At 51.6% G+C, this 12207-nt stretch overlaps 2 protein-coding genes across 2 annotated transcripts in view; one reads left to right on the top strand and one right to left on the bottom strand.

Moving 5' to 3' along the window:
• The window catches only part of LOC138733960 (AT-rich interactive domain-containing protein 1A-like), a 505727-nt gene extending 497821 nt beyond the window's left edge, over positions 1-7906 (top strand). The window contains 8 exon segments of the mRNA XM_069881483.1: positions 327-534; positions 3726-3858; positions 4187-4356; positions 4529-4679; positions 4803-4967; positions 5029-5125; positions 6122-6124; positions 7054-7906. Coding sequence (XP_069737584.1) covers positions 327-534; positions 3726-3858; positions 4187-4356; positions 4529-4679; positions 4803-4967; positions 5029-5125; positions 6122-6124; positions 7054-7392 — 1266 coding nt within the window. The 3' untranslated portion in view covers positions 7393-7906.
• The window catches only part of LOC138733954 (AT-rich interactive domain-containing protein 1A-like), a 777561-nt gene that overhangs the window by 565340 nt on the left and 200014 nt on the right, over positions 1-12207 (bottom strand). The gene's annotated exons all lie outside the window — the stretch shown is intronic.

Raw genomic sequence — 12207 nt, 5'->3', positions numbered from 1 at the left:
TGTCCCTGCCCATGGCAGGGGTTGGAACTGGATGGGCTTTGAGGTCCCTTCCAACCTGAATCACCCCATGATTCTATTGACTTTGCATCAGGCTGTCAACTGATCTCATGGCTAATTTGATTTGCAGTCTGTCCCTATTCAAATGATCTCTAGGTGGGGAAGAGAGTTTACTACTAGTTCTGAGTTTGAACACAACTGTGTCTGCCTTGCTTAGCCCTTAGAGCGTCCTTTGTTTTAGCTGGGGAGTGTTGCTTTCTTCCTAGAAAATGTATTGGAGGAGAAGGAACTTGGATATTGAGTTTAGAGCCTCTTGGTTGGTTGTGCAGGTCAGCAAAAACAAGAAGTGGTGTGAGTTAGCCACCAATCTCAACGTGGGCACGTCCAGCAGCGCAGCTAGTTCTTTGAAGAAGCAGTACATCCAGTGTCTCTACGCCTTCAAGTGCAAGATAGAGCGAGGTGAAGACCCCCCTCCGGATATCTTTGCAGCTGCCGATTCAAAGAAATCTCAGACGAAGATCCAGCCTCCGTCTCCAGGTGAGTTCAGACTTGGGTTTAGGGTGTGCAATGGATGCTTGCGCCAGAGGAGACAGTGAGAACTTGGAGGCTTTGTGCCCAGAGAGCTCCACGAGCCTATTACGGGTTGAGTGCTCTAGAATTCAAGCCCTTTCAAATGAACTGCTGTTTCAGATTTGATGGGAGGCTCCGGTTTTGGAATAATTAAGCATAGTGTTCAATGCAGAAGTTAAAGGAGGACGTGAGGTCCAGGCCAACAGTGCCTGCTGTGCATTTTGGTCTTCATGAAGTCTGATCCACTCTGTCTTATTTGCTTTAGGTTCATGACTTGAATCACTGCTGAGCTTGCCAACCCTTTAAGCTTCAGATTTTCCACTTTGTCTTATAAGTAAAACGTTCAGATGCTTTTTTTTCTGGTCAGGAACCTGTTCCTATACGTGAAGTAAGCTTTATCTGCTGTGAAGTTCCTGTAATTTTTGCAAAAAATGCCTTTTTGGTTCAGAAACCCAGCATTACCTTTGTCTGGCTCCTGAGGAAGGGGAATAATGAACCCTTTTTTGATTGTGCTGCAGTTGGGTTTCAGCCCCGCTAAGCCCTTGATCGACAGCGTGCTTGTCCGAATAATCTGTTGGCAACTACATTTATCTGCTCAGTTAGAGTGGTGGTTTTTATAAAGAACTAAATCGTGTTGTTTCGCTCGTCAGGAAGCCTGTCCTGGTGTAGCTCCAAACCTGGTGTATTTTGTGAGATAAAGCAACTTGTGTGTCATTAGAGCGACCTGTCTAAAGTGGTGTCTGAGTTCTGCTTAAACTAGACTACAGATCCATCCCCACCTCCTTCTAAAAACTTTCTTGCCCTCTGAGATGCCAGGAGGTGAACAAAGATGTTCAGAGCATTTTGAGCCTGGGACTTGTAGGATGTCAGCCAAGATGCCTGTCAGGATGGATGAGGTGGTGCATCATATTTTGTTTTGTTTTCGCCGATACAGGAGTGTGTGAAGGTGGTGACTCTGCCTTCAAGGGCCGTGGTGCAGGTGATCTGTGAACTGTTCCCCCACATCCTATCCCTGCACTCCCTGATCAAGAGCCCCTCCCCAGCTTTCCTGCAGCCCCGTTCAGTACTGGAGGGCTGCTCTGATCCTTTAAGCTGTATCAGTCCATGTTCATCCTCCTCTTCTGCTTCCTTTTTCCTCCTTTCTCTCTCGCTCCTCTGGATCAGCCCAAACAGAGGGTGTAGTACACAACACAAATCGCATTCTCAACTTCATCTCCAGACTCCAAAGCCTTCCCTGTTTGAAAGCCAAGTGGACAGCAGCTGAGGCTCTTAATCAGGGAGTGCAGGTATAGCATGAGGAGAAATGGTTTTCAGCTGAAAGAGGGGAGATTGAGATGAGATCTTAGGACGAAATGTTTTGCTGTGAGGGTGAGGAGGCCCTGGAACAGGTTGTCCAGAGCAGTGGTGGTTGCCCCATCCCTGGAGGGGTTCAAGGCCAGGTCGGATGGGGGTTGGAGCCCCTGATCCAGTGGGAGGTGTCCCTGCCCATGGCAGGGGTGGAAGTGGTGGGCTTGGAGGTCCCTTCCAACCCAAACTGTTCCATGATTGTATGATTTTGAAGTCCCGTCACTTGGACAAAGGGCTGAGGCATCCCACGCAGACACCACTTTGTGCTTCTTGCGGACTTTATAATCCATTGGTTTTGATTTTCCTTCGTTCCCGCCTGTTGTGGCCCTTGGAACTTTGTGAATTGAGGATCGCGCGGCATGATTCCACATTGGCTGCTTTTTGAGGCTGCAGAGCATCCAAAGGCCTTGCAGGATAATGCTCTAGGTAGAGGTCTCGGTGCTGGAGCTGTTTTCCATGTAGTGTGCATTCATAACCCTCCAAACCCAAACGTATTCACAGAAGGGCCTTGGCTGGGCCGGGTGGTGCCGCGCAGGCACGTGGCGCGGGTTTCCTGCAGCCCAGCTTGGGTTCCTGCTCACAAACTGCGGCGCGTCCCCGGGGTGCGGAATCAGTCTGCCGTTGGGTTTTAATTCCCAGAGTAATGGAACTGGCCTGGCTCCAAGCGTGTGTGAATTTGTGAGTGGGAGGGACAGCAGGGGGTGGGGACAAGCACCAACTGGCAGCGAGGTGGGGAATGTCTCGAGGCCTCTTCCTGCCGATGCCAGCGTTCCAAACGGTGAATTTCTGGGGGAAGCGAGTGGAGCTGAACGGGAAGGAGAACGGCGGGGAGGGCCCATGAATGAAACTCCCCGCTGAGCTTGCCTCTGCTCCTCCTTCTGCCAAGGCCTCCCTGGGCTGGGAGGGAGCCGTGAAGAAGAGGACAGGGTGCCAGGAAGGTGGGGTGTAAACAAACATGGCCTGGACGTGACCTCGGTGGATTTTAATGAAGAGCTGAAATGACTCATCAAGCAGCAGGGCTGAAGCCGAGGGATATCGGGTGCTGGGGATGGTAACTAATGGAAACATTAATGAAGAGTTCAGCTCTTGCCAGCTGTGAGGAGTGTATGAATCTGAGAGCTGGCAGTGTCACAGTGATCTGGGGCAGGGAGAGCTCCTTGAGCCGGTGGCACAGCTGGATCACACATGATGGCCTGAGATTTTTTCATGAAAGCTTACTGTAGTGTAAAGCAACCTGTATGGAGCCAGGGAACTTGCTGGACGGGTTTGGTTGTTCAGTGAAAGATCTGGCATCTCCGGCATTCCCTGTTCCAGGAATCCTTGGGAGTGGTGCTTGAATTGACCTGCATGAATTAACCCCTCTGGAAGGGCAGAGCCTTGTTCAGAGTTAACTTGGTGATTTCCGCTTACATCCTGGAGTTTCTATCACTAAAAAGATGGTGAGGCTTCCAGGAGAGGGCTCGCGCTTCCAGGAGAGGGCTCGGGCTTCCAGGAGAGGGCTCAAACCCGCCTTCTTTCTCGACAGAAAGAGAACATGAAGGTGCACTGTAGAGCATCATCCTTTGGAGTGAGATATCCTGGGCAGCACAACATGGTGCCATGGTGGTGGCGCCTTGTGTAAAAGAACGTGGTAAAGAATAAAGTCACAATGAGAGCAAACATGTCCTCTCAGCTTTATGCTACTGCACGTGGTTCTTCTGGGAAGTCTGGCCCAGGTTCTCCATGCAGCGTTTTGCTCCTTGTACTTCTTTGGCCGTGGTTCATCTCTGTCTCTTGGAGGGCTCTCTGCTCATGTGTTTCTGTTCTTGCAGCGGGTTCAGGCTCCATGCAGGGCCCTCAGGTGCCTCAGTCCACCAGCAGCTCCATGGCAGAAGGAGGAGACTTGAAGCCACCAACTCCAGCGTCTACGCCACACAGCCAGATGCCCCCTTTGCCAGGCATCAGGTATGAAACCATCGCTCCCAGTGTGACTGCAAGGGTGCTGCTGGGTCCCTACCACAGATGGCTCTTGTGGTGGGGCTCCCTGGCTTTGCTCCTTCGTTCATGGCTTACAGCAACACCGTTGGCTCTGGATCTGTGTGAGAATAGTGATTCCTTTGGGTTTGGGGTCAAGGACAGTATTGTAGAAGGGCAGTTCTTTGTGACTTTGTTGGAGGAGCGTGACTGTGATCCTAGGGGACAGCAACACCTGAGAAAAAACATGGGGAAAGGTATCCTGAGGAGCATGGTGGACCTCTATAATCCTGTTGTGGTTTTTTTTTTGGATCGGGAGTAACTCGGTGGGCCTTCAGGATGCCTTTGCTGATGGTAGTGATCCTACGTTCCAAAAGCGGAACTCCATGACTCCAAATCCAGGGTACCAGCCCAGCATGAATACCTCTGACAGGATGGGTCACATGTCTTATGAGCCAAATAAAGATCCTTACAGCAGTGTGAGGAAAGGTGAGGAGGTCCTCGTGTGCTCCTTTCCCTCATCTTGAGTACTAATCCCTGTCTCTCTATGCTGGAATTAGCTGTAGGAGACCTTCTGCTTGCCCTCCTTCCCCAGGAGACAGGGCCTGTCTACGTCTGCGTTAGAAAGATGTGTTTACTGGTGGTTCTTTCCGTGTTTCAGCTCCAGGAAGCGATCCCTTCATGTCCTCAGGGCAGGGCCCCAACAGTGGTATGGGTGACCCTTACAATCGTGCTGCAGGTCCAGGGATGGGTAATATGGCCATCGGACAGCAGCAACACTATTCCTACGGAGGTCCTTACGACAGAGTGAGGTGGGTGCTTGAACCTCGTGAAACGATCGCTTTCACTTCCCATTGTGACTTTCCTGATCCATTTGAGGAGCGAGGGTGAATTCAAGTTGGACGTGTGCGGTCTTTGTGTTTGCTTCCCTGTAGGACGGAGCCCGGCAGGGGACCTGAGGGCAACTTAGCAAGCGGAACTCCGCAGCCCAACATCATGCCTTCCAGCCCGGAGTCGGGGATGTATTCTCCCAGCCGCTACCCGCAGCCGCAGCAGCAACAAAGGTCTGTGCGGGGTGTTCCCAGCAGCAGCTCGGCCCGGTTTGGGAGCTCTGGGATTGTGAGAGTGGTCACACAAATAATGCATCTGTTTCTTCTCCAGACGTGATTCCTATGGCAATCAATTCTCCGCTCAAGGCACATCCTCCGGCAACCCCTTCCCTCGCCAGCAAACCACCATGTATCAACAGCAGCAGCAGGTGAGTTGTTGGCAAGCTTCTCGTTTGTTGGACTGAGGGACAGAAGAATCTGTGAAATTTCTTAGAATCATAGAATCTTGAAGGTTGGAAAAGACCTCACAGCTCATTCAGTCCAATCGTTACCCCAACCCCGCTGTGCTGACTAAACCATGGCCCAGGTGCCACATCTACGTGCTTTTTGAACCCCACCAGGGATGGAGGGTCCACCACTGCCCTGAGCAGCCTCTGCCAGGTCTTCACCACTCCTTTGGTAAAGAAATCTTTCCTAATATCCAATCTAAACCTTCCCTGGTGCAGCTTGAGGCCGTTTTCTCTCATCCCATCGCTTCTTACTTGGGAGAAGAGCCCAGCACCCACCTGGCTCCAACCTCCTTTCCAGGAGCTGTAGAGAGCAATGAGGTCTCCTCTCAGCCTCCTCTTCTCCAGGCTAAACAGTCCCCGGTCCCTCAGCTGCTCCTCATAAGACTTGTTCTCCCGACCCTTCCCCAGCTTCGTTTCCGTCTCTGAACTATACGCCAGCCCCTCAATGTCCAACTCAAATTTGTGTTGAGGGGAGGATGAAAAAGCTTGGGACTCTGTGTTTGCTTTATGAATGTGTAGAACTAAGTACTTTATACAGGAGACACTTTTTCCTAGTTTCCAGATAGTTTAAATAAGCTTTAATTAGCGTTCCCAGTGCTAGCAAAACAACGTTCTGAGAACGGAGGCTGTGCAGTTGGCAGGTGTGCATGTTCTGGTCAGGCAGCAGGAGATCAGGAAGCTTTACTGGGCTTCCCTTCCCCCCTGGAACATCCCAAACTCCATAACGCTTGGGGCCCAAGTGGTGGGATGAGGTTGGAGTCAGTTCTTGATCATTTGGGGGAGCTGTGGGTCATTCTGCACCACAATGCGGAGCTTTTTGTTGTCTTTGCCTTGCTGAACCTGCAGACAGAGGCTCCAGACCTGCCTCCTCTCCTGACTGCCCTGCTGCCTCCTACTCCTTGTTCCCCAAACCAGCAGGTTTGTTTCAGGACAGAGTTCGAATGAACATAAATCTCTTTCAAGAATCCTTACGTATGACTTGCTCTCTGTATCCGTGCCAAGACCCGTAAATGTTTTTCTGATAATTTTGAGTCCTCTGGTTTAGGAGAGCATGGAGAGGGCACTTGCTGAGCTGTGCTAAGAATAATTCCAACTGCTCTGCAGTTTGGCTCTGCAACCAGAGCCACAGGGCTCCAAGCCAAGAGTTCGAGTTACTCTGGCGCTCGGCATCTTTGAAGCCCTAGAGCTCCATCTGAAGCCAGTCATGACCGTGGAGCTTCCAAGGAGACTGTGTAGCAGCTTGGTCGACCCTTGGAGGCAAGAGAGAGCTCGGGTTTTAATTCTATCTCAGCAATTGACTGTTTTCTCCATTTGCACTTAAAAGGAGGAGGAGGGAAGAATCTTTGTGGCTCCTTTCAGGGTTGTGTTTTGAATCTACGGGAAAGGAAGAAGCAGGAAGTGCAAGTGTTTAATGCATCTTGGTTAATGCTTCAGCAGAAACCTCTCTTTTCTGGGAAATACAAGAGAAATGAGGTCTGATAAAATTCCAGGATGCGAAAGGAAATCGGGGCCCGTGCACAGTCTGGTTTGTGGTGAACGTATGGTAGAGCTGAGCCTTTCCTACAGGAAAATCCTTTCTGTGGGCAACCTCCTGCCCCCAAGGCTTCCCTGGAGAGTCCGCAAGGGAACTACCAGCCAGCCGCAAGGAATTGCTCTTGGCTTGTGCCACTGAAAGACGGATCCAGCTTTGCATTGGACATGACTAACGCTGAGACAAGGCTTGCCCTCTCACAGGCCGTGCCGTGGGGCGTATCCTCTGGTTCCGAGTGGCTCTCCCCGCTGAGGTTTGGGTTGCCTGTTTCCAAGCAGACCATCTTATATCTGCGGTGTTTTTCTTCTCCCTGTAGAATTACAAGCGGCCGATGGATGGCAGCTACGGCCCCCCCGCCAAGCGGCACGAGGGGGAGACGTACAACGTCCCGTACAGCGCCGGGCAGGGGCAGACGCCGCAGCAGCTGCCTCCAGCGCAGACCCAGCAGCCGAGCCAGTAGCAAACGGCGCAGCCGTCTCCGCAGCAGGACCTGTACAACCAGTACGGGAGCACCTACCCTGCTGCTGACCGTCGGGCTGCTGGAGGGCCGCAGAACCTCAGAATACACTGTCTGCCCTGCGCTGTCCTGCTTCTCCCTTGGGGAAAGATCTCCCCCTTCCCTCTCCCTGTCCCCTGCCCTTCAAATTTGTCCTGAATCCCTTATTAAAGGAGACAAAGTTCTGTCTACATAGAAGACTTTTTTTTATTTTAACCAAAGTTACTGTCCTTTACAGTGAGTTTGGGGAAAAAAAAACCAAACGACTTGCCGTGTTATCACATTGACAGGCACCGCTTTCATAACTGTTTTTAATGGTAAACTCTGAAGGACAAAAGTGACTGCTGAACTCGGTGTGGTTTTATCGCTGTACATTCACAGTCTTGCAGGAACCAAGACGTTACCGGTGCTGAACAGACCTTGTCCGAGGGAGGCCTGTGCAGTAGCGTGTAGAACTCCATGTACTGTACACCTTAAAACTGTAAACATACTGTAATAATGTCTCACATGGAAAAAAAAAACAAACAACAAACCAAAAACCGCTGGATCAGCAGCAAGCTGTAGTTTTTAAAGATGTTTTTAGTTAATGTTGAGGAGAAAAAAAGAAGAAAAAGGCTTTTCCCCCAAAGTATCATGTGTGAACCTACAACACCCTGAGCTCTTTCTCTCCTTCCTCCTTGATTGTGTGAATAACCCTGAGATCACCTCTTAGAACTGGTTTTAACCTTTAGCCGCAGCCCGAGCGCTGCCACGTGTGTATATATATATGACGTTGTACATTGCACATACCCTGAGATCCCCTGCAGTTTTGTCCCCCTCTCCTCCCCCTTTATAGTATGACGAGTTACCGAGTTGATGACCTGCAAAAGCGAGACACAATTATTTAATCTCTTGCCAGACATCCCTCCCTGGAGGATGCTGTACAGGTCTCTGTGGATAAAGTCATTGCTGTCTCAGCAGCCAATCAACTTATAGTGTATTTTTTTCCTGTTTTTCGTTTTCTTTCTAATCGAGGTGTGAAAAAGTTGTAGGTTCAGTTGAAGTTCCTGATGAAGAAACGCAATTGAGATTTTTCAGTGATGAATTCTGCATATTTGTATTTCAGACGATGTAGCTAAAAACTTGATGTAAATCCCTCCCTTTTTTCCTTTTTTGGCTTAATGAATATCAGTTATTCAGTATGAAATCTTTATACTATATGTTCCACGTGTTAAGAATAAATGTACATTAAATCTTGGTAAGATGTTTGTAAGGGTTTTTTTATGAGCAGGACAGGGAGGTGACTTCGGTGCCGGCAGGTCTTGGTGCTGTGATGTTGTAGGTCGGCTCCTTGCACGGAGAACCTTCAAGGTCCTGTGCTTTCCAGCAGCTCTGGAGGCTGATAGCGTGTGGTCTGGCTTTGTTTTCTCCCTTTGGCTTGTTTTGGTGATGGAGGCTTTTGGTTTGTGCTGCGTAGGCTCAGGTAGGAGAGGATTTGTAGCAGGAGATGAAGCTGAGGCAGAGATGTGTGCTGTGCAGGGTGGAAAAGGCTCAGAAGGGAGGTGGTTCCCTCTGAGCTCTATAAAATGGACCATTTCATCTCCTTTGCGTTTTCTTAGAAGCTTGGTGTGGACTCTGACTTGAGAGGAGAGGGGGTTTCAGCACAGAGCTAAAGTCCAGGTTCTTCCTGTCCAAATCTGCTCATTTCCATGGGTGTTTCATCGAGCCTGGAGCTTTATCCTCAGATAGTTGTAGGAGCCGGCTGGCTGAGCCGTACCAGGTTCGGTTAAAGAAGAAGGAAAAGCTTTTTTTGAAAGGCAAAGGTAATTTTTGTTCAAGCAATGTCCTTCTTTTATCCTGCTAGTCCTCTCCTAGGAAGCTCTTGGTTCCCAGAACCATCATTTGACTGTGTTCCCTAAACTTCAGGTTCCTAGAAGTCATGGTCTTTTTCTGAAGGGTCAGCTGGAAGTTCTGGAGTTCTTTGCCTGGCAACATGAATTTCTGAAGAGGCAGGAATGGTGCTGGGCTTCCTTAGCTTTAAAAATATTGAAACCAAGTTAGGAGATAGGAAGTCTGTGGGCATGTGCCATTCTGCAACAATGTTGATTTAAGCACAACTTCTCTCATCACTTCAGTCTGTACTCTGCGAGCTCTGGTTGATGTGATAATGTGAAAATCTTGTAGTGTGTTTTTTGGTTTTTGTTGTTTTGGTTTCTTTTTAACAGAACCTCAACACCAAGGCTGGAGAATCACAGGATTGTGGAATGGTTTGGGTTAGAAAGGACCTCAAAGCCCATCCAGTCCCACCCCTGCCCTGGGCAGGGACACCTCCCACTGGATCAGGGGCTCCAAGCCCCATCCAGCCTGGCCTTGAACATCTCCAGGGCTGGGGCAGCCACCACTGCTCTGGGCAACCTGGGCCAGGGCCTCCCCACCCTCACAGCAGAACATATTTCTCCCTAGGATCTCATCTCAATCTCCCCTCTTTCAGTCCCAAACTGCTCCCCCCACCCTATCCCTGCCCTCCCTGATCAAGAGCTCCTCCCCAGCTTTCCTGGAGACCTTTTCAGTGCTGGAGGCTGCTCTGAGGTCTCCCTGGAGTCTTCTCCAGGCTGAACAACCTCAATTCTCTCTGCCTGTCCTCGTACAGGAGGTTCTCCAGCCCTTGGATCACCCCCATGGCCTCCTCTAGACTCATTCCAACAGCTCCCTGTCCTTCCTGTGCTGAGGACTCCAAAACTAGATGCAGGGCTCCAGATGGGGTCTGACCAGAGCAGAGCAGAGGGTCAAATCCCCTCCCTCCCTGTGGTCCCACAGCTCTGGATGCAGCCCAGGACACGGTTGGTTTCTGGTCTGTGAGCGCCCATTGCCAGTTCGTGTTAAGCTTCTCACCCGCTGGCCCCCCAAGGTCTTTTTTTCTGCAGGGCTGCTCCCAATCTCTTCAGCCCCAGCCTGGATCGACACTGAGGGTTTGCCCTGACCCGGCTGCAGGACCTTGTACTTCTGGTTGAACCTCATGAGGTTTGCACAAGCCCATTTCTCCAGCTTGTCACAGTCACGAGGGCTGTGCCCATCTGAAGGAAGCAGCAGAGCCAGCGTGCGGGTCCCCAGCACTTGGTGGATGTTGGGCTGTGCTTCCCAGAGTGGGATTTGTCGCGGTGCTAGCAAAGGCAGTGACCGCAGCGCATCCTCCCGCTTGGCTCACAGCTCTGTGCTTGGACCTGATCTGGAGCTGATCCTGGGCCTAAGAGAAAGCTGGAGAGGGATTATTCATAAGGCTTGTGGTGATAGGATGAGGGGAAATGGGTATAAACTGGAGAGGGGCAGATTTAGACTAGGTATAAGGAGGAATTTCTTCACCATGAGAGTGGTGAGGCCCTGGAAGTCAAGAGGAGTTGTGGCTGCCCCATCCCTGGAGGTGTCCAAGGCCAGGTTGGATGGGGCTTGGAGCCCCTGATCCAGTGGGAAGTGTCCCTGCCCATGGCAGTGGGGTTGGAACTGGATGATCTTTAAGATCCAGTCCAACCTATTTATTCTATCATTCTATGGACACCCCAGCTCTGGGGTCTCTATCTCTCTGGCTGTGCTTGGCTCCAGTGTAGGTTTGCTTCACACCCTTGAGCCGTCACAAGGCATGGAAACGTCCCCAGTTCTGCTTAGAAGCATGTGAAGCAGCTGAGACTGGGTGGGAGCAAAAGCAGCTGCGAGTCCGGGTGCTCCTACCCCGTGGGAACAGTGCTGAGCCAGGGGGCTTCCAAAATCCCCACTTCTTTCTTTGGCTTCCTGGTTAGAACAGGTTTTCAGGCATATCTGGAGTATTGAATCTGACAACAGGTTGGAGGAGCGCCAAGAGGTGCCCAACCTGATGCTCTCCAAGTGCCTCTGGGATGCAGAAGGAGCAGGTCTCCGTGAGACTGCGGAGAAGGTGGCTCTTGGGGAAGGGGCCATCGGGCAGCGCCAGTCCCTGATGGAGAAGCGGGAGCAGTCCAGTCAACAGATGTGCCAGGTAATTGTCCCTCGGCCACCCAGATCAATCTCTCCACACCCCTGTGGGTCCACAGGCTCTTCCCCTGGTGCCGCTGCTGCCCACGCTGTCGCACCCAAGAGAGTGTGACCCGAGGGGGGACGGTTACATCTGATCCGACTCCTGCTTCTTTCTCAGAGACAGACACGGAAGCTGTGCAGAAGGAGGTGTTTCCAGAAGGGAGCAGTGGCTCAGTGTCCATCCCTGCCAAAGGATCGGAGGCGATGCCGGCCTCCAGCACACCAGGGAATTGCTGGCCTCTGGTCACCCAGTGTCACCCACCAGGGAGGAGGGAGAACTGGGATGGGGGAGACTCCCCGCTCTGGGAACGGGTTTTGTTCGTGTCTCTCAAGGAAGCAACTGGCCAGGCAGCCTGACGTGCTCTCTTGGATTCCTGAATATTGGTGTGTGGGACGACCTGTCCAAAGGCTGGGAGCAAACCTCCAGGCACAGCGCTGGGAGGGAACGGAGAATGTCCTGGCCAGACCAAAGGTGCTGCAAGCTCTCCAAAGGGGCACAGGACAGACTGACGTTCCCAATTGCTCCTCCAGGTGTGGCCGGCGGGACAACCCAGGACACCACAGGGGTTACCAGGCCCCAAGACGTGCGAGCATACTGGACAGGTGTAGCAGTAACCCTGGGTTCCCTCGTGCTTGTGATCCTGTTGTGCGGTGTCGGCATCTGGGTGTGGAGGAGCAGAGAAAAGTGAGTTGCTGATTCCCCCCAAGGTTCCTGCAAGGGCTGCTCGTAGCCACGAGGCGTTACTGGCCAGGCTGCTGGGCAGTGGGGAAGGAGGCCTTGGCCAAAACGCTCTGCTGAGCTTTCAGCCGCTGTCGGGTGCTTTAATTGGCCTCTGAACTCCTGGGCCTTCTTCCCGGGAGCCCCCTCTGACCAGAGCCGAGGTCGGCTCAAGCAGATCCTGCCTGGACATGAGTGACCGGCGTGGGCAAAGCCAGGTCAGGATGGGAAAG

Source organism: Phaenicophaeus curvirostris, unplaced genomic scaffold, assembly GCF_032191515.1.
Source record: "Phaenicophaeus curvirostris isolate KB17595 unplaced genomic scaffold, BPBGC_Pcur_1.0 scaffold_50, whole genome shotgun sequence".
Lineage (NCBI taxonomy): Eukaryota > Metazoa > Chordata > Aves > Cuculiformes > Cuculidae > Phaenicophaeus > Phaenicophaeus curvirostris.
The sequence above is the reverse complement of the archived record's forward strand: the minus strand, read 5'-3'. Positions and strand labels throughout refer to the sequence as shown.